This window comes from Asparagus officinalis, chromosome 2 (assembly GCF_001876935.1).
Source record: "Asparagus officinalis chromosome 2, Aspof.V1, whole genome shotgun sequence".
In the NCBI taxonomy this organism is placed as follows: domain Eukaryota; kingdom Viridiplantae; phylum Streptophyta; class Magnoliopsida; order Asparagales; family Asparagaceae; genus Asparagus; species Asparagus officinalis.
This window is the reverse complement of record NC_033795.1, coordinates 81,785,732-81,808,231: the sequence shown is the minus strand read 5'-3', so window position 1 is coordinate 81,808,231 and position 22,500 is coordinate 81,785,732. Positions and strand designations below refer to the sequence as shown.

The 22,500-nt window shown below is 40.4% G+C and overlaps 3 protein-coding genes and 1 pseudogene across 6 annotated transcripts in view; all 4 read right to left on the bottom strand.

Annotated features, from left to right (window-relative positions):
- LOC109831833 (poly [ADP-ribose] polymerase 2-A) overlaps positions 1–2,046 on the bottom strand; it is a 24,702-nt gene extending 22,656 nt beyond the window's left edge. Inside the window, exons 1-4 of the mRNA XM_020399287.1 lie at positions 1,841–2,046; positions 1,641–1,761; positions 915–1,142; positions 1–57 (exon numbers count right to left, since the gene is read on the bottom strand). The exon at positions 1–57 is cut by the window's left edge and continues 62 nt beyond it. Of these exons, the coding sequence (XP_020254876.1) occupies positions 1–57; positions 915–1,142; positions 1,641–1,761; positions 1,841–1,924 (490 nt within the window). The 5' untranslated portion in view covers positions 1,925–2,046. The remainder of the gene's footprint in view (positions 58–914; positions 1,143–1,640; positions 1,762–1,840) is intronic.
- Positions 2,646–5,990, bottom strand: LOC109831832 (pentatricopeptide repeat-containing protein At4g14850-like). Its single transcript, XM_020399286.1, has one exon. It carries the CDS (start codon positions 5,806–5,808, stop codon positions 3,100–3,102), a length of 2,709 nt encoding a protein of 902 aa, XP_020254875.1. The 5' UTR covers positions 5,809–5,990; the 3' UTR covers positions 2,646–3,099.
- On the bottom strand, positions 12,792–15,481 carry LOC109829692 (annotated as a pseudogene).
- The window catches only part of LOC109831831 (uncharacterized protein At1g04910-like), an 8,629-nt gene continuing 2,875 nt past the window's right edge, over positions 16,747–22,500 (bottom strand). For 3 of the 4 annotated variants that reach the window (XM_020399282.1, XM_020399284.1, XM_020399285.1), the window contains 5 exons: positions 20,957–21,069; positions 20,572–20,662; positions 20,274–20,402; positions 18,887–19,440; positions 16,747–17,537 (listed from right to left, as the gene is read on the bottom strand). In XM_020399282.1, the coding sequence (XP_020254871.1) occupies positions 17,117–17,537; positions 18,887–19,440; positions 20,274–20,402; positions 20,572–20,662; positions 20,957–21,069 (1,308 nt within the window). In that variant the 3' untranslated portion in view covers positions 16,747–17,116. The other variant, XM_020399283.1, reaches the window with a different exon arrangement.

Sequence of the window (22,500 nt, the reverse complement as noted above, 5' to 3'; positions counted from 1 at the left end):
CACCCTTCTTGGTTGCAGTGATTAACTTCTCCTCCTTACATTCCTCAGCGCCTTTCGCTGGAAATCATAGGTTAACACCAGGAATAAATCAAATTCATGACCTTATAACAAAAAAAGTGATATCACATGACGTTCTAAGGGATATGAATGACTGCAATGCAAGTCCATGTATAAAGGATGCTGGTTATGGGGTTCTGAGTTAGACTGGGACCACTCTCAATTGGAAGCCAAAGCCAACTCAACTTACCTGTTTGGAGTATCAGCAGCCTGTGGGCATGGATTATACAATAATGCCTTACAAATTTGGATTTGTAATCTATAGGTTATGATTAAGAAAGCAAGTAGCATGAGGGGTAAGTAAAACTCCGGATTTATATTCCCTTATTGATTCTTAAGTACTATATCTTCTCTCTTTGCACTGCCCACAATTCATTTTCTTAGTGAGAAAAATCATCAATAGTCAAAATAGTACCCTGCACCTAAGTGGACAAACTTTGATGATCATTGTTTGGATATTGGATAAAGCAAGCATCACAAAAAGTCATCTTCCCCGGCTGCAAATGCAGGTACATGTTAAAACTTTAAATTTGAAAACTGCTGTCATAAAGATCATTTTTAACAGATCTTTAAATTCACTAAATCAACTTGTTATCATATATGAGATATACCCTGCTAATATTATACAAAAGAAAAGTTTACATTTAATACCCTAAACTCCAAACGTTTCTATTCCAATTCCGCTGAGTATATCTTAGTGGTCTGTGCTGAAAATAAAACCTGTAACTTTGATGAGAGAGGATAAGCATAGAACTTTTTTACCAAAATTTAAATAAATTTTAAAAAAGAACATATAATCATAATGATGCACTCTATGTAAAAATCTTAAACCAATAAGCATCAAAAGAATATTGAACCTTCATGATTCTCCTCTGAATCCTTGTCCATATCAACCGAAAGCCTCTCTATTAGTTCTTTCTTAGTTCCAGTTTGCAGGAGGCCTCGACGGGCAGCTAACTCCCGGAGTTGGCGCACACCAATCTTCTGAAGCTTCTCGATCGAAATTATCTCCTCGCGCTTCTCATCAAGCGCATCCCTCGACCTCTTGCTTCTTCCATTGGGAGTACCAGTTTTTGAAGAATCTTCTGCTTGCATAACCAAATTTCAGTGCTCACCCAAATATCATCACAAGTAAAACTTATTAGGCTTTTACCCCCGCACACCCCCAATTCAACCATATTGCAAATTTACCCCAAAACTTAGGCATTAACTAACTTACCCCAACTCTACCGCATTGAACTAAACATACTAAGCAATATTCCTAATTTTACAGTTAGTTTTTCTAGCTGAAACTTTTTCCTTCTGCCATTCAAAAACCAACCACATTGAATTTAGGGGTGTTTTTAACTCAATGTCGTAGAATTGACAGGTAAGTTAGCAAGTATCTCAATTTTGACGGTAAATTTGCAAATATGGTTGATCTTGGGGGACTAAAACCCCTTCTATTGAATTTAGTCCACAAAACCCTACCCATCACAGCACAGACAACTTCTTCCATGAGATTTCCAAAAATACTACGAACTCTTTGACCAAATAAGAGGCAAAGATTGCCCCTTTAATGTACGCAGCATTTAGCATTTTACCTTCAGCTTCAAGGGTTCTTTTAGAATCCCTTTCCCTCTTCTTGGTTCCATTCGCGACATCTTTAGCCGATTCCTTCTCCTTCTCTTCTTCTTGCTGAATCGCCGATTCTAGCCTCTTGACCTGAAACAGGAACGATTCTAGAGAGAGAACCCAAGAAATTTTCTAGAGAGAGAGAGAGAGATAGAGATTTGGGGATTACGAGAATGGGTTTGGTCCCGGTGTCGTCGAGACCTCGGAGCTTCAGCTGAGAGCGGAGCTCGTCTACCTTGAGCTTGGAAGCCATGATGAGAGCTCGCTCTTCTTCTCGGGGGGCGAGATGAACGAGAGGGGGTTTTATAAGGGTTTTTCTGAAAAGAGTAAAACCAAAATAAAAATGAATCTTCTCGAGGAAGGAGACGGCCGAGTGGGCTTGGGCGCGCGTAACGCAAAATTTAGCAGAGACCAAATGAAAATACGGACGGGGTATCAAAATGTAATAGAAGTAGAACATCAGGGTATCAAAGTGAAAAATAAGGGTGAATTATGGGGGAGAACAAGGAAAAGAAGCTGAAATTTTGCTGATGGAACATGAAGCCCAGCCCAATAAGGGTCTTTTGGGTTGGATCCAACTTGGATTTGACAAAAGATTGCCCTCCTATTTGACAATGTAAAAGTTTGAGATAATGCTCTTTTCCTACCCTTTGCTTTAGGAGATGAGAGGGACCCAAATATTCCTTTGCAAGATTATATGCATAAAAAAAATGTGGTGGAAACATCGTGCATCCAAATCCTATGACCCAAGGCATTAATTTATAAAGCTAGTCATAATTTATTTAATTTTTTTTCTTGAAGAAACATTCAAGTTTGATTAGGTAAGTCATCAATTAGCACCAAGAAGAAGAAAAATTACAATAACTTTGGGTCCACACATTCAAGTTGATTTAGTCTACTATAACAACAACAAGAAGAAGAAAAATTACAATTCAACACATAATTGTTTCTAAAGGAAAAATTGTAGAGCCTTTGCTTGCAATTATCTTATCTCAAATAAGAGCGACAAGATTCAGTTTCATGTTCTTTATTATAAATTTACAGTAATTCCTTGTCTAAATTCAGTAACTTTTCGTATTCGGATTCAGGTCGATCCGATCGGGTTATCGGATAATGGAGCTCCGTTTCACCCCTAACGTCCAACTTCAACAAGGGTTAACTGTGGTTAGTCCCTTGTACTATCGCCTAATTGCAGATAGACCCCCCCTCCCCCTCAGTTCTATTGTTCCAGATAGACCCCTGAGTGAAAATCTTTTGATTATTTTGCCCTCAGAGAAAGAGAAATTTATTTTTTTTCCCGATAAATAGACCTCATGTAAAAGAGCCAAACAAAAGATTCACTAAGGGGTCAGTCTACAACAATAGAACTACGGGGGGCCCATCTGCAATTAGACCAATTCAAAATCCAATTCCCGCCAACTTGAAAACTCACCAATAATCCCCACAAGAACACGACCCATCTCTAAAATGATGAAACCTATTTGTATCTCTAACCACAATCTCCCTCTGCACAACCTTAGCCATCAACTTGAGCGCATTGTGACAATCCCTGCAAACCCTCAGGTTCTTCTTCACCCTCACCGTCGCCCCCTCCGGCAAACTTATCAGCGCAAACGCTACTGCGAGCCTCTCGCTGTGCATCGACAGCAACACCTCCTTCTCTCCTCTCTCAACATCATGGAGATCAACCTCCAACATCGGCACATACCCGAGTTTCTTTATGCCCTCCTCTAACTCCTTCAACTTTTTATAAATCTCCTCACTCCTCTCATGACTCCTATCTCCTACAATGAATGTGTGAACTCTGTCTTTGAGCTCAACCCAACTCATCCCTGGCTCCTTCTTCACTTTGCCCTCCTTCATCGATCGCCTGACTTCTGACGCGTATTTCCATTGTCCTACGGACGCGTAGGTGTTTGCCAGGAGAATGTGTGTGCCCGATTTCTCAGGTTCGAGAACGAAGAGCATTTCAGCAGCTTTTTTGCCTAGTTCTATGTCTCCATGGACTCTTGCGGCATTGAGGAGAGCTCCCCATACTGCTGCACTGGGCTCGAAGGGCATACTGTGAAGTAGTTCTGTTGCTGATTTCAGGCGACCAGATCGCCCATAAATGTCGATCATGCACGCGTAATGCTCCTGAGTGCGTGATACCCCGAATATCACTTCTATCGAATTGAAGAATTTTTCTGCCTCATTGATCAGACCAGCGTGATTGCAAGCACAAAGAACGCTAGTCAGTGTGATGTGGTTCGGAGAGATTTGGTTTTTTAGCATAAGATCGAATAAGTTCAACGCCTCCTTCCCATGCCCATGTTGTGCTAGTCCTCCGATCATAGCAGACCATGAGACAGTCCCTCGCTCAGGGATCTCTTCGAAGGCTAAGCCTGCATCTTCAATGCTCCCACATTTGGCATACATATTAACTAAGGCGTTTCCAGCGAAGATGTCGGATATGAAGCCTAATTTGACAATGTGAACATGGACTTGTTTCCCTTGCTCGTAGGCTGAGAGGCTTGCGCAGGCATTGAGAATGCTACTCAAGACGAATGAGTCTGGATTCAGATTTTTTTCGAGCATTTGACAGTATAGTTTTATTGATTCTTCTCCTTGCCCGCTTTGAGATTGTGCTGTGATCAGAGACGTGAAAGAGAACACATCCCCAACTGGGCATTCGTCGAAAATCTTGCCGGCTTCTTCTATACAATTACTCTTCCCATATGCGTCGATGAGCCCGTTAACTACATGAGAATCCGATAAAAGCCTGCATTTTATTGCGAGAGAGTGAATCTGATTGCTCATAGAGAGAGCATGCAAGTTAGCTGCAGATTTGAGAACTGCGGTCAGAGTAGTTCGGTTAAAGCTCAATCCTTCCTTCCTCATCTCTGAAAAGAGTTCGAGAGCCTCTTCATCACTTCCACAGTGTGAAAACCCTGAGATTAGAGCATTCCATGCTACCAAATCCTTCTCCTTGATCAAATCGAAAGCCTTTTTCGACTCTTCTCTACAGTCACATTTGGCATACATATCAACAAGCCCGATACCAACAAATCCATCAGAGTGAAACTCATTCTTGATCAAATTAGCATGTATCTGTCGACCTAATTCCAGCATTTCCGTACCAGCACAAGCCTTGAGAATGCTTGACAATGTGAAAACATTAGGAATCATTCTTGACACCCTCATATCCATAAAAAGACTGATTGCCTTTCGATCACACCCATTGATCACGCACCCAGAGATAAAAGCATTCCAAGAGACAACATCGCGTGAAACCATCTCACCAAAAACGAATGAAGCATCCTCAATCTCCCCTAGTTTCGAATACATATCAACCAATGCATTGGCAGTAAACGGGTCAGACTCAAATCCAACCCGCTTCAGCAACCCATGAACCGTTCTCCCTCGGAACAAATCACGCGACTCAGTGCACGCGTTGATCACAGTCGAGAACCCAAACTCTGTTGGCCTAATCCCATCCCCAAACATCTCCACAAACAAATCCACAGCGTCTCTACAAAGATCATTTTTTACAAACCCAGACAGCAAACCATTCCAAGAAACCGCATTTTTATCCGCAATCCCTCTGAACAACCTCAAAGAATCCGATAACTCCCCAAAATTCGCGTAAAACACAACAAGAGTATTAGCAACAAAGACATCTGATTCAAACCCGGTAACGATCGCAACCGCGTGGATTTGCAATCCAGCAAGGAAATCGGGCACGAGGGATGAGGCCTTGAGGAGGGTTGGGAGGGTGAATTGGTTGCAAGGGACGTCGGAAAATCGCATTTTGATAAAAGTTTTGAGGGCTTCGAGGGGTAAGGAGTTGCGGGTGTAGGCGGAGATGAGGGAGGAATAAGAAATGTGATCTGGGCCGGGAATTTCATCGAACAGGTTACGAGCAGAGAGGGGGAGGTTGTGACACGAGTAAAGGTTGAGGAGCTGGTGGATTGACGCTGGGTTTGAGAGATGGCCGGATTTGAGGAGGTGGGTGTGGAGTTGAAAGGGGGAGGTAATGGAGTTAATGGGAGTTAAGAGGGGGTTGATTGGGGTCTGAGGGGGTCTAGAGAGGGGAATTGTGGTGTTTGAGGAGAGAGAGGAGATGGGTTTTGGCTTTAAGAGGCGAAAAGAGTTCATTATTTGTGAATTGTTCCCATCGGATTTGATTGAGATTTGAGAGGAGGGTTTTGATGATGGTAGTTGTTTCTGTTGGGTTTTTTTGGAGGGAAAATGTCTGGAGTTTGAATGAACTGTTGAAGGACAGAACGTCGGGTGTTCCTATTATTGGGTCGGGTCGGGTACCATGTGTTCCTGATCCGAACTGGACACTTTTTTATTTATTTTTTCTATTTCCTTTGTCCAGTGGTAGAAACCTTGCATACAGATCTCTTAGCTAATATTTTTGCTTTTCTTTAATGGCACGCACCTCTCTCAATTTGGGGTGCTAAATGGTATCCATATCCGAGGAAATATTCGTAATTGTATCATTTACACTATAAATATGGTTACTTAAATTAAAAACCAAAAGTGTTATGATGTTTCCATTCGCTAAAGTGCAAACTCATAGCTAAGCAATGAACGAGTGCTTCTGCATGCTAGGCCCCAATCAACTTGGCGGTCAGGGACCAGTAGGGACGACCACTCCGCTGACTCGACGACTCGACATTCCTTCATGTCAACTCGAAAAGCGGAATGTGTCGCCTCCCTTTTGTCGAAGACAACTCCCCACGAGTCCACTCGACCATTTGCCAGACGCCTTCCGAAGCCGACTCGAAAGATGTTACTTCTCGCTGAAGGAAAATGTCATCTTCTGCCTCGAGCTTGTCCTCGCTAACTGTTGTGCCCAGCGGAAATTTCGGCAGAGTTTCTGGTGCACAATAAGAGAGAAAGATCGATAAGAATTCTTGTTTCACCAAGGAAACAAGAATCTGAAGCGGATATCTCAACAAGGTGAGATATCGGCTCTTCCTCTCATCAGTTCTAGGACTGACCTGTCGAGGGATCCTAAAACTATTACAATGGCCACAAACTCAAACAGCGGAAATTTCGGCAGAGTTTCTGGTGCACAATAAGAGAGAAAGATCGATAAGAATTCTTGTTTCACCAAGGAAACAAGAATCTGAAGCGGATATCTCAACAAGGTGAGATATCGGCTCTTCCTCTCATCAGTTCTAGGACTGACCTGTCGAGAGATCCTAAAACTATTACAATGGCCACAAACTCAAACAAACCAATTTTACGTGGTTCGGCAAACTGCCTACGTCCACGGGGCAAGGAGGGGGGATCTACTATTAGAGAGAAAATACAATAGGTTTACAATCTCACAAACTAAACCCTTAAACTAACTCTCTAATCTCTCACAAAACAGCCATCAAATAGGATTTTTCTCCTCTGCACGAAGCCCAAGAAAAATCCACAACTACCTTTTGCACGCCGTCCAAGCCTCTGCCTTTTTCACCTCTGCAGCCGCCAAGTCTTCTTCCTCCAATGCCTGCTCTTGCACAAAGACAACGAAGAGAGACAGCCGCAATTCCCCAGCGCTGCCAATTTGCCTCCTTGCACACAAACCCTAGGAAGAACCAATAGGTATTTATAAGCTTCTACCGGGTCTTCGGGTGAGCCTTCTTTTGTCCGCTGGATCTTCATCTCTCCACGCGGTTTGTGGGCCATCCAGGAAACTTCGGGTGAGCCTTCTTTTGTCCGCTGGATCTTCATCTCTCCACGCGGTTTGTGGGCCATCCAGGAAACGAAAACGAAAAACGTCTGCTTTCTCATCTGTTCACGAAGACTTGATGCAGAAGTGTGGCCCCCACTATCACATCATGTTCCCACTTCATTCACAGCCAAAAACGCATTCACTTCTCTTCATGCAGACGTGGCCCATGTGGCCTCTACTCACGCCTCCCAACAATTCTCCACCTCGGCGAAGTTTTCACAAAACTGAGCCGACACCAACCAAAACAAATGCCTCACTTGTTGTGTCCAGTACGAAGCGAAACAATTCACGACAACGGACTCAATCCATAACAAGTCGAGAACCCAAATGAGAGTGCAAACACTCTCCAAATATCGGTATCAACTCACCAAATCGATCTCACCCCCATCAAAATCCAAACCCGGCTGCATCTGGTCGAGAACCCATATGAGAATGCAAACACTCTCCAAATGTCGGTATTAACTCACCAAATCGATCTCACCCCCACCAAAATCCAACCCGGCTGCATCATAAAGATTGCCTACGTATCCTCTTGCCCAAGGAATCAAGCCGAACGTAGTTCACCCAAATGGCCTCCAAAGGCCTCAATCCAATAGAAGAGTTCACAATCCTTCTCCAATATCATCAACTCTGCGTCTGATAGCACCTCCAATGGCCTCAAACACCTCCACCTGAGGTGAACCAATGGTCATATCCAAACTGCATCTATCAGCTGCACTCGAGTCAAAACCCAACTCATCATCTGCATCCGAATCCAAATGACTTCCACGCTGTGTCACCTCAGCTGGAATCCCAACCAATGCAGAATGACCTGGAGTAATCTTCATCCAATGTGGAGTAGCATCACTCTCCACCCGTTGCGATACCTCTAAGGTCTGTCCAAAACTCTCCACCTGCTGAGAGTCAATTGGCTTCCTCATCGAAGCTTCAACCAAAGTGACACTACCAGACCTATCTTCCAATGGAGTTTTACCTCCAATCACAGCAGTTGACAACTCTTTAATAGGATGACCCAAATATGTCGAAGCCTCTGTCCAGAAACTCTTCTGCAAACCATTGCTCGACCACAAACACCGATCCTCCTACAGCAAGGCACGGTTCTCCAACAACGAAGTGTCTCGAAATACCGTGAGCTCGGCTCTAATACAGAAATAGGTCCATCTTGTACCTCCCACCAGAATGGAGTACCTTCACCTTTCTGTCTATTACACACTTCTTCAATCTGTTGGAAACTACTAGGACTTTCTCCAAAGGGGATTTGGTTGCAACCCAAACACGCCTAGAACAGCCACCAACAAAGGAAACCAAACGCCTATTACCTCCCAATGATGTCCCCTTGGAAGGCCCCCAAACATCCACGTGAACTCCTCCAGAACGACCCTTAGCACGGTGAATAGAGGTGCCACACTTCACCTCGGTCTTCTTGCTCACATCAACATGTTCACTGGACTTCAAACTGCAGGTCTTTGCACCCTCTTTCAATCTATGCGAGGAATCAATACTGGAATGGCCAAGCCCCAAATGCCGCAGTCTAGTCGAATCAACAGAAGTCGTCAGCTCTCCACCTGCCACTATACCTCCAGTCAAGTAATACAGGTTATTTCTCCTGACGCCCTTCATCAAAATACGAGAGTCTCTCGCAATCTCGAGAACCATGTCCTCAACACGAACCTTCAGACCCTCTCCAACCAAAGCTCCAATCGAGATCAAGTTCTTCCTCAAAGAAGGAACATATCTCACATCGTTTAACTCTCTAACAGTCCCGTCAAACATCTTTATGCGAATTCTTCCTATCCCAAGGATCTGGCATGCACGGTTATCAGCCATGTACACCACACCACTATCCACCAGCTTCTCAAAACTGGAGAACCATTCCCTTCTAGGGCACACATGATAGGTCGCACCACTATCCAACATCCATTCAGATTCCTCCGAATAGCTATCTGTAGGACTGATAGAAAGCGAATAAATAGAAGAGTCAGAATTATTACCATCCGATACGATGTTTGCTTCTGATGATGGTTGCTTCCCTTTTCCCTTCTGCTTATTCTTCATCCATTCGTCGAGCTTTGGGCAGTCTTTCTTCCAATGACCAGTCTCCTTGCACCAAGCACACTGATCTTTTCCAATTCTAGACTGTGACTTCCAATTCTTTCGGTTTGGACCCTTCCCTCTTGCGACCAACGCCTCCGCTACCGGCTCAACCGAAGCCTCCTTATCCTTCTTTCGAAGCTGATAATTCACAAGTGCAGCGGTGACTTCACTATACGAAAGTGATGCCTTCCCATTAATCAGAGTAAGAACGAAGGTCTCATATTCCTCGTCGGGCAAGGAACTCAACAACAGCAACGCCTTGTCCTCATCTTCAATCTTGACATCCACATTCGCCAAATCCGCAAGAAGCTTTGTGTAGTGGTTCATGTGATCTCTAATGGAGGTTCCCTTCTTCAACTGGAAACGATAAAGTCTCCTCTTCAAATGCAAGCGATTTTCCACACTCTTGGTCAAATACTTGCTTTCGAGAATCTCTCAAATCTTCTTCGCAGAAGTCTCATTCATCACATCATATTTTAGATCTTGAGTCAAACAAGACCTAATCACACCACACGCCGTTCGATTCATCTTCTTCCAAACCTTCTCTTCAATCTCATCTGGCTTGCCATCTAACTCCAAGGTATCCTCCAAATTCTGCGCGTTCAGCGCATCCAAAACCTCGCATCTCCATAATCCAAAGTTGTTTGTGCCATTAAATTTCTCCACATCTATCTTCATAGAGTGGATATTCAAACTCTGAATAGTCTTCACGCCAGAAGAACCACCCTCGACTCCCGAAGCACCTTCTTTCCCCGACATCTTACGCACCAACGAACAAAGAATAGATCCAAAACTGAAAGATAGAGTCTTTACCAAAAGATCCCACCTTTATCACCAACGAAGTCCTAAACGGGCCTCCAAATTGATCTACTCCTCCAACCAAACCCTAGATCTGGAATCTGGGCTCTGATACCACTTGTTGTGCGCAGCGGAAATTTCGGCAGAGTTTCTGGTGCACAATAAGAGAGAAAGATCGATAAGAATTCTTGTTTCACCAAGGAAACAAGAATCTGAAGCGGATATCTCAACAAGGTGAGATATCGGCTCTTCCTCTCATCAGTTCTAGGACTGACCTGTCGAGGGATCCTAAAACTATTACAATGACCACAAACTCAAACAAACCAATTTTACGTGGTTCGGCAAACTGCCTACGTCCACGGGGCAAGGAGGGGGGGTCTACTATTAGAGAGAAAATACAATAGGTTTATAATCTCACAAACTAAACCCTTAAACTAACTCTCTAATCTCTCACAAAACAGCCATCAAATAGGATTTTTCTCCTCTGCACGAAGCCCAAGAAAAATCCACAACTGCCTTTTGCACGCCGTCCAAGCCTCTGCCTTTTTCACCTCTGCAGCCGCCAAGTCTTCTTCCTCCAAAGCCTGCTCTTGCACAAAGACAACGAAGAGAGACAGCCGCAATTCCCCAGCGTTGCCAATTTGCCTCCTTGCACACAAACCCTAGGAAGAACCAATAGGTATTTATAAGCTTCTACCGGGTCTTCGGGTGAGCCTTCTTTTGTCCGCTGGATCTTCATCTCTCCACGCGGTTTGTGGGCCATCCAGGAAATGAAAACGAAAAACGTCTGCTTTCTCATCCGTTCACGAAGACTTGATGCAGAAGTGTGGCCCCCACTATCACATCATGTTCCCACTTCGTTCACAGCCAAAAACGCATTCACTTCTCTTCATGCAGACGTGGCCCATGTGGCCTCTACTCACGCCTCCCAACACTAACAACATGTCAACATCGCATTTAATGCATGTCTGACGCATCATCCCTCTGGCCTCGATAGCCTTCATGACTCATCGGACCACGTAAACTCTGTCATGCCGCCGATCACTTCCTATTCAATACCGAAGTGATCTCTCCCCCTGTTGTCAGCCGACACCTGTAAAGCAAAGGCTGACTCAGCTGTCCAGCCCATACTTTGTCATGCCGTCGGTCACTTCCTATTCATTGTCAAAGTGATCTCTCCTCCAGTCGTCAGCCGACACCTGTCAAGTCGAGGTTGACTCAACAGCTAGCCCACACTTCGCCACCACCCTTCTGTGATCGGCCGAAGTGACCAATCTACCATCATACCCTACGTATAAATACATGTACTATTCAAACGTAAAAAAGGAAAAATCTGATCTCTAAGCTGAACATACTGCACACTCAAAAACTCACAGTTCATTTCACCACTCAAGTTCACCAGCTAATTTGATCGTCTGAGGAGCCACGGGAGAACCAATCCCCGCCCTCTTACGTGTTTCTACATGTACATATCTTCTGACCACCCAACTCAAGAACTGGACATAAAGTCGGGGAAGAAAGCGGCCCATCGTCAATCCTCAACAACCTCATCCAAACACGGATACAATTGACTATGTGATCATATAAACCATCAACAGATAAGATATGGTTACGGATATGATTTTGTAGTGAAATATCTGGATTCATATCTGAAATATCCAAATACATATTAGTCATACTGTTACAATAATTTTAATTCTTAGATTATGGATTTGATGTTAATCTTGATGATCAAGATGTCTGATCTTAGCTTTTCAGATATAATGAACATATTAATGTATTCTTTTGTATCACATGAACTGTATTTTTTTCAATGTTATCTAGTTTTCTCATATCTATTTTACATCCGCATGAACACTCACTTACATATCCGCATGTATATCTGTAACTGTATCCGCATCCAATTTTTATGGATATAAATATAAATTTTTCTTACAGCGGATATTAATATAATAAGTATCATATCTGAACCATATCCGGACTAAATGCACCCCTACTCTCAATGCATTCTGGAGGGAGTAGAAAAGCTTCCCAGTGGAGGAAAATTGTTATTTGGGTGTTATTATCACAATAAGCATATGTGAGTTTACTGGTTTTGTGCATGATTACTTTTATATTTGAAAATTATTTCTTACCAAAGATGGAGAGATTAAAATAGGTGTAGCTTATATATTATAAAGAAAACCGTTTTATCCGATTACTTGAAAACATCCTCTCTTTCTTTCTTTCTTTTTTTTTAAAGCAGACATGATCCTGGCTATAATCTTCGAAACAATTTGTTGAAAATCTCAGGTACTACTGAATAACTTGCAAATCCTCCGTGAACTACAAAGGAATTATTTGCAATTTACTCAATAATAGCTTGACAAGGTTTGGTCTTGATGGAATTATCATCCAGTGAAAACTCACAGGCTACTATTTCTTTATGCAATCAGAAGAGCCTGACGACTGCGTTGATCAAAAATTGCCTTTGAGCTTTCAACAAACATAAAAAAATGACCCTCCCCCCCCGCGCATCAAAAATCCAAATACAAACATGAAGAGCCCTCAAATCTCCCCCCAGGTCTCAAGAGACTTCAAACTCAAACACCCATTTCAGTACTATTTTCAAAGCAGCTTAACTCCAGCATCCCTGACGGAATCAATGACAGCCTTCACCTTCCCATGCATACTTCTGCTCCCTCTTCAAGACACCGACACCGCAGGATCCCGCCATCAGCAGCCGCTCGCCAAGATCTTCCCAATTTGCGGCTGCCCCACGTCGTCGGGACTCATGGTGGCCTTACAGGCTTCTCCTGCGAGCTCGCTGATGATGCAACGGTCGCTGTTGGGGTGTGGACGACCTGAGCGCTGACAAACTTGTCTGAGAAGTGCATCTTTAGGATGTAGGGCTTCAGGTAGTTGGTGACTCTGGCTGGCCGCACTGGTGGTCGAATCGCCATTGCTGCTTCTTCTCCCGCTTCCAACTACTGCTCGAAACCTGATCGTATTGTTTAAAGTTGATCATGAGGTTGAGAGGTAGAAAACAAATCACAATGCAACAATCCGATAACACGATAACAAATCTGACATGCATATACATAGTAAAAGGTTATTGATTATGATCTGACAGCTTATTTCGTTAATGAGACGTCAAATAGTGAAGGATCGTGAGAAACACCTTCGAATGTGACCAACAGAGAGAACCTCAGCCTCACTGGTAATAGATCACCTCACTTCCAGAAAATAATCAATCTAGATGATCACCAAAATTTTCTAACTGATGAAGTTTATTTCATCATATTAAATAGAAACTATCAACACGAAAAATCAACTTACGAAGATGACAGCAGTGAATCATGGATTAATCTATCATAATTACAATGTTGCCAAATGAAATTTGTTAATAAAAAGTGTTTGGGAAAGGATTTGGGGAAGGAACAACAGTTCAGCAAATTGATATCTAAGATCACCCAATCCATCAGAAAATATAAAAGCAGACATGGCATGTAAGGACCCAAATTCAAATTTGACTCCGATAAACTAATTTGAAATTTGAGCTTAAGTAGGCCCCACCAATATCCAACAAACTTTTAGCCTCAAGGTACGGGTATGCGACATATCCAAAGAAAAAACTTCATACAAGTAAACAATTTTCCATATTTTCTATAATAGACTCCGAAGTTGCAAACATTTCAAATCACATTTTAGAAAGCTTGTATCCACGTCAGTTTGATGCCCCCCTTTATGTTTCCTTGACAAGTTTATAGACGCTTCACTTGACAGGTTCTCATAATATCTTAATTCATCAAGCATGAAATTCAATGACTTTCTTCAATTGGATAAGAATATTAACAAAGAAAATGAGAAGTCCTGCAGTGGTTGAGGTCCTCATGTGGTACTATAATTATTAATTAGGGGTCTTGATCGTTCCATAATGTGGTTTCAACAGTTCTCCATACTTGGGTTTTATGATACTGAGAAATCCTATTGGTTAATACATCGAAATGCCGTCTTAAAACACAAATACAGACACAGACACAAGGAGCTGAGCTTGACAGTCCAACATGAAATAAAAGGTGCAAATAGCTATCCCTGTCTTGGGTTATTTACGATGTTTAGAAATCTTATGTTTCAGAGATATAAATATTTGTTTTACAGCACAGACAAGAAGGGGCATGATAATTCCATATTGTGGTGCAAGTAATTTCCTCATCAATTTTTTTCTGGTGCGGTGAAATCTTACGGTTCACAGATATCACTGTTGTTTTACACACAGAGACAGTGTTGTAAATCACATTTTCTCCCAAATCCAGTAAGGATATATAAAATGTTTGCCTATTTATTTGACATGCATTCTACTTTCAGTCTTTGCTCACAGACGAAAGTAGAAGGAAAAAAGGTTGCAACGCAATTAGCTACTGTAATCTATGAACAAGAAGACAGAATTCAGATTTGGGGATACTTTTCACGAGAAAGAAAGAGGGGTTGTCATGTCGGAAATGCATTGATGAGCCAAATTTCAATGAGACGCCTTACGTATTATACGTTAAAACCCTGATCTCAGTGGATATATCCGTGTCGCCTCAACCTTGTCATTAACAGAGAATGCAGTTCAAAACCAAGGGAAATAATCGCTGAACAAGCATAGCAGATAATGATGATCCTCAGCCATCAAGAAGAACAGTTACTACTAGGAAAAATGATCCTCAAATTTCAATATTCTTCAACTCCTACATCTCTGAGCTTCATATTTACCTCGCGTGCTGATCGAAGTTAATGAAAAAAAATGAAACTTAACTATTCTACCCAAAATATCAACGGCCACAATAACAATTAAAAATATCAATTATATCTATGCTTAAATGGGCTTAATTTCTCTAAAATTGTATTCTTCTACTTCGGAAAAAAATTTGATCTTTGAGAGACATCTTTTCAGCCACTCAAATAATCTAATCGCATTAACAGCAAAAAAAATGCGCATAATAATAATTCCTAGAGAAACGAAAACCCTAATTCCAACATATTCAACAATCTAAAGGTTATTATAATGAAATATTACCACAAATACAGATTCTTAGTAGAGGAATTACCGTCGTAGAATCAACCGGTGACCGGAGATGATCTTCGTCGGCGTCGGCGGCGGCGTCGGCGGAGGAATTACCGTCGTAGAATCAACCGGTGACCGGAGATGATCTTCGTCGGCGTCGGCGGCTCGGCGGCGGCCGGCTTAATATAAAGAGAAACGAATGGGTTTTGTTTGGGGATTGGAGTTGTCAATTTCAGTATTGGATTCGGGTACGGTTCGTGTGGGTCGGGTTGAGTTCACACCCCAAACTAATCCGACCCGTATTATTCACATAAATAGGTGCAAACCCTTAAAAAATAAAAAATAAATGAAAAATCATATATAAAGGACTCTATGCTAACTTCCTATAGGGAGGGAGGAAAGGGAGAAGGACATTTGTCATGTTAGTATAATCAGTAACAGTAATATTACATACATATAGAGGATAATAGTGACTGCATTGATAGACATTAGTGATATGTGCATCAAGATTTGTGATGTGTCAAGTGTCGCATTCTCTTTTTTTTTGCGTACTGTATTCTATAACGGGTCTTCATATGATATACATAAATTATACTAGCACATTTATTTATACATATCTACTAACTTCTACATTGAGAGATATATCTCAATCTAATATCAATAATCTCAATGAGGATTATAGGCAAGTCATCCTCGGCTACAAAAGATAAGCTCTTATCTTCATGTAAGGCCTCTCTTCCACTCCATTGTTTGCTCTAGTGTTGTGGCTTGCTCTTTGCTTCAAATTCAACTATTTATAGTTACATATGCCAATCTTAAAAACCCAAGCTTAACTATATCCATATTCCCCATCAATAATTATTAATTTCGACCCTCTTCCATGAGGAATATGCTCATCAGACTATTTATAGTTACATATATTCTCTCAAAAAAAAAATTTATAGTTACATATGCCAATCTTAAAAACCCAAGCTTAACTATATCCATATTCCCCATCAATAATTATTAATTTCGACCCTCTTCCATGAGGAATATGCTCATCAGAGACCTCTTAATGCAGGTGCTAGAAATAGCGATAATATTATAGCTAATGGGGCAAAGAATCTAAATGTAAATCTAAGGGTCAGTTTGGCAACTCAAAAACTAACCCAATTTAGTTTTGAACGAGACAGGCTCGGTCTAGATTAGGCTAAACTAGTTAAATGTGAACTAGTTTTGAGATGGAACTAGTTTGGTTAACTTTAGACAAACCTGGTTCAAAACTATTTATTGTTTGATAAACACATATCTACAAAAATAAGGCCCCAATTTGATAATCAAATTATTTTTCTTTTTTTTTTTCTCTTTAGATTCCACACTAAACAGATTCTGTTTCAAACATAAACTAGGGCTAATCTATATGTATAATATCATAATTGAAATAACTGAAACCCACATCTCAATTAGAAGTTTCCATCGATTCATCAGAGAAAACAAACTTCAAATCAGAAGCCAAATATTCCAAATATCTCCAGAGCACAGGAGGCCAAAAGCTCACCCTCCCTGCTCAGTGAGTCCAAATAATATCTACTTGGAAAAGACTCAATTCAAAAAAAAAAAAAAGTTACATCGCTTGTGAATATACAGATCAAAAAGACTGTGCTAGTGGAAAGGTTAGTGAAAAGAATCGAGGTTAGTTCTTCCTGCATCAGAAGATGTATGTGAAAGAAGAATGTTCATTTTTTCTACTCCATTGAAGTGGTATAAACTGTATTATCTCCCTCTACGAAGAATCTACTATCTATGTAATCCTTCACTCTGTGTTTCGATTAGTCATATGGATCCATCTCTTCATCTTCAGGCGAAGGGCCAACAGATTCGAACTGCTTGGTCCCACTTTCTTCACTAGACTCGATTTCCTCGACGTCCTCACCTTGTGAATCACTGGCATTGAAGGAAACCGCGACGAGTTTTTTATCCATCCATTGAGGGCATTTGTCCTCTTTCCCATATATAAGATTCCCACCAGTGTCTTTTAATAGATTCAGAATAGGAGATGAAGTCGTCGTGCATGAACATTCTGGCAATGGGTGAGAAAGAAATGATGAAGGTTTTGATTGCAGAGCTGCTGCTTTGAGACCATCCACGCTCAGGCTTCGGTTAAGATGATCCCTTACTGCTACTGTCCAATTGTGCGATGGATGATAGAGGTTGTCGCGGATGGTATCAAAGAATTCAGAAATGGCTTTTCTGTCGAAGGAACATGGAAAAAGAATGTCATTACAAGACTAAACATAAAGCATTTTTAAGCATCAACATAAACTGCTCCAGGAACTTAGATGTAATTATGGTAAGGTGCTTCCTAACGATGAGAAAGATTGCAGGTTCAAGTAGTTGATGGACTTTATAAAGGAACTTTCTCCCTTGTCTAGGAGATGGTGGGAGTCATTCAACTTGTTCATTTATTTATGCGCTACTTAGAATGCAAGAAGTAAAACAAAACAGAGGACTAAAATATATGCTGTCTAATAAAGAAAGGTTGTCCTCGCAAGAAAACAAACATAATGTATTCTATATTTTTAGAAATAACATAGAATTTTCGATCTTCTTATATGTTCTACCATTGCGTTGTTTGATCACACACGCAACACGAATAAAAAAAGATATGATATCTAAGTCTTAAAAGTTTAATCTTCTCTGAAATATAAATGCAATTAAATCATAATATCAATTCATGAGCTTTGTATTTCATGAAACTTTTACCTTGCAGTTGAAACTTGCAAGGGCATAATCGGACTTTTATGTAACTTGCTCTATCGGCTGCTTTGGTCCTATGGTGGAAGTATCACCTACTTCTTTTTTCCATTCCACATTTTGGATGGACTCTTCCACCTCATTATGTAAAAGACATTTTACAATTATAAGACAAGTTAGTTTATCTACAAGTATTTTGAATTATACAATCCACTTCCAAAAATTTTCATGTATCACTTATATAATACTTCTATTTTGTTTCATATCAATTACATGGACCTCTTGATATCAAGTAACTTAATAGCACCAAAGTGATGTTTACATAACTAGAGGCATCAAGCGTTACCTAACTCTATGGTGCCAATTTCATGAATTTCTTTGGCTACTCACTTATATTATCAGTCTGAGGTAACAGTTAAATAAATAGATACCAAATGAGGATTCATTCCGCATTTTGAGCATATATTATAGTATATTGTCAACTACAAATCAGTACTCTACCATTTTGCATCCACGTTCGGATTTGAATTGTGGTTGTCCATTGGGATAACCGGATAAGAAATATTGATACCAGCAGATCCAGAGAAAATAATACGCTATTATCTAGAAAGAAGGTCAAAATCAAAGGCACAACTAGAATTAGCCAATCATCAAATCTGATCTATAAAAATTTTAAACAGTGCTTCTAAAGGTAGTATTCATTTTTTTTTCCTTCTTCTGGGATATTGCCATGTAAGATGCAAAATATGCAACTATTGCAGTTGATTAATAATGCCATATGAAATGCCTCCGAAGAAAGCATAGGGAACCAAATAGAGTATAAAAAGATTACGAGTGGAACTCACCTATCAGGACGATAAGTTCTTCTAGAAGCCTCTTGGTACACACGATGACCCATGACCAAGCTCGAAAAATCTGGCCACCCACTTCCATCACTGTGAAATCCAGGAAAAAATGCATCCGCTTCAACAGAAACATAATAATCAAGAGCATCCCATAGCAGCCAATGTGCTTGCATTCTCAGATCAGCCGGTGAAGGATCTGGCTCTTTGTCTGTTTCCAACAGCCAGCCATACCAACCTTGATGCTCATAAGCATAAAAAGGCCTTGCAGGAGGCGGAGGAAGGGGCCTCGGCCTGGGCCCAGCTCTATTCCATTCTTCCAGCAGCTGATCTCTACTTTTAGCTGCTGGAGATTGAGGAGTACTCACAGGAAGAGGATATTCTGGTCCGACCAAGTCAGACAATTCCTTCTTACTGGTTAAAGAATACCGATCTACCAAATTTGTGTACATGGCACGCAAGGGAATGAGGACTCTTTGCCCACCAAATAACTCAGAACCAGCCAGGTATATTATTGTGTTCTGAGGATATCCCATCGCCCTAAGGAGAAGTCCTACCTGAGATACCAAGAATAAATGTTAATTTAGAAATAAAATATCCTAACAGAGGCATCTTAGTTTTTCTTATTTCTCTTTTCTTGTTAACAAAGAAAGATTTTTTTAAACAACCCGAACAGAGATTCCACGACAAGAGGGTGTGAATTATTTAGCATTCACACCCATTAGAGCCTGTTTGGCAACAGGAGGGATACTTGACCCAAATTCTACCCACTTTGTAGCACCATACTATTCCAAATGGGCATAATTTCTATTTTAATTTTCTATCTAAACAAGATTCTATGTCACGAGGCGGAGACAAACCTGGAGACATCTGATAAAATTAGAGCCTTTTGATATTTTTACTCTTATTGTTTCATTTTACCTTGTAACTCCTCTCACTCTCCGAATTCCATCCTCCTCCTCAAACCTAACTACCAAACATATTAAGTGCAGGAAGAAAAGTTGGTATTCCATGTCAGCATCTCACCATAATTTCTAGGAGTGGGCTTCAGCTACAGATGTTTTGGCTATGAAAAAATATTTTCTTGATAGAAGTCGCTACTTCCCAATATCTTGTTTGAAACCCATACGCCAAACATCCCCTTAAGTTGACACTCATTACAAACTTCACGAGGAACTCTTTTAGCAGAACATAAGGGTTTCAAAATACAGGAACTGACCAAGCAAAGTTAAAGAATATATTTAGTTTAAAATAAATGACTCTATATTATATTACTGAAAGAATATTCATAATAAGTATTGGAACGTTACTATCGTCACATGACAACATCGTTTACTCTATCGAAGACTTCAAAATAGTTCAACATTATGAAGATGTATGAGCTACTCACTTCTTCAGGCATGAGAGGACATGAGCCATTTCTTTTCCGTGCCACTGAGTCAATGTTCAGTTCTTCATGAACAATATGGCGTTTGATCATCTGTTTCCTTCTATATTGTATTAGTTCAGTATGGAGATCCTAATAAACGAGGAGGAACACATCAATGAGAATTATTATAAGGTAATGACAAGGAAAAAAAGGCATGACAGAGGCATTGAATCCAAGTTTAATTATTAACCTGAAAAAGTTCTGCACAACCATGAAATGCCAAGGTATCTCTTAGAAGACCAGGATGTTAATTATTAACCTGAAAAAGTTCTGCACAACCATGAAATGCCAAGGTATCTCTTAGAAGACCAGGATGATATGCAAGATAAGGACGACCATATGCACGCAATCTGAAATTTTGAAAAAGCGAGATCAGTAACCTGACATCTGTATCTGTATATATATATGAGAAAAAAGGGAGAGTAACACTGAAGCCAAGAGCAACAATATGTTGAAACATGTAAGACATGAAAACTAGCAGTTAAATGCCATATGATGAAGACCAAACAGATGGAACGCTTAAATGATGTATGATGAGTAAGAATATAGATAGTACACAACCATAAATTCAGCATTATGGAAAAGGTTTAATAGTCAGCAAAATTTAAAGTTCAGGAGGCAGAGCATGACATGTCTGAATGTACCTGGCTACCATGTGATTTCCAAGGATTTGAATTTCTTGGCGTAACTGAAGGGCATGAAAAGCAACCCTGCATCTAAGTCGTTGATACTCAACCATGCTGGATGGAAGGACTGACTACAACAATAATGAAAAAAGAATCAGAAAGTTCTGCAGAAAATTCTAAGCCTCATTTAGATGCATATAACATTAACATGCTTCTTCGAGTGAAGTGTAAAGATGTAAATCAAAGTCGATTAGATCATAAGCTTGTGAGACCATACAATTACAGTTTACTGCTTGCATTTTCCAATCATGGTGTGGTAGCAATCGCTGGCCAAAAGAAACTTTAAAGCATACATCAAATGTAAAAATAATAATAAACGGATGCTCTAGAAACCACTCGGAAGATTAAATTTTCTTTTAGTTTCATCTTCATTTGTTTCGTTGACTGACATCAGAAGTTGAGACAATCTAGTATCAAAATCCAAAGAGAGATTTATTCTCCACCTTTTCAGCAGCTTTATAGTTCTGGGAACTCCACAAGTAACACCACGTCCTGCCTCCAAATGTCAACCACTAGTTCCTACGGCCTAATGTTTAAAATACATGTGAGATGGGAAACTTTTCATGATAAGTGCTAGTGTCCATGTGGCTTCCATGACAGGGAGACATAGCTACCAACCAGCAGAGACAAAGGCATGAAGCAGCCAACAAAGATGGTAATCAAGCAGCGTAAGTTTAGATATAGATAATAATCCAGTTCAACCCCAGATTCACTAACCTTCTGTTCTCCGTCTGAATGGCTTACACCAATCATCTCTTAAAATAATTATAGAAGGGTATAATTTAAGAGTAATTTCTTTGAATTTTTTACCAAGCACGTATTAAAGAGATATCAGAGACATTGTTATATGAGGTTTATTCCAGCCTATAAAGGTTGTCAAAGCAAAAACTGGAAGTATGAGACCAATTCAGTTTTCTTTGACTTGTCAAGAATTCAGGCTACCAGATGCAGAAGGGGCCTCTTATGTAGGTCCTAAATTACTCAATAGGGAACTGCACTTTGTTAGCGCTCCAATGTGTGACTAACAATAAACATTGTTATGCAAAGATATACAGACGGGAAGGAGATTTTATAACTATGTAATACATGCATTTAACTCGCCTAATTGTAAAACTTAATACTGAACATAATCATGAGAAGATAGGTGATGTAGTTAGGAAGAGTGACATTTGGTCCTTTAACATGAATCATAATTTAGTATTTACAAAGTTAACCAAGTCTATATCATATGTGTCTTTTGCTATTCAGCAATATCTACCGGTGTAACAATATAGTATATTCTTTCAGCTGCAATCTTTTCCTTTTTAATTTTCAGTTTGCACAGAACATCAAAAGAGCAAACATAAAATTAATAATTTAAATATCAACAGAAAACCTCTAAAGCATATATATGGAATATGATTATTTGTAAATTTAATGGAAGCGGCAAGTTTAGGTAAATGAGTACATAAGAACTCTTTGATAGACTAAGAGTTGATGTTTTGAACAGAAAACTTATCAAT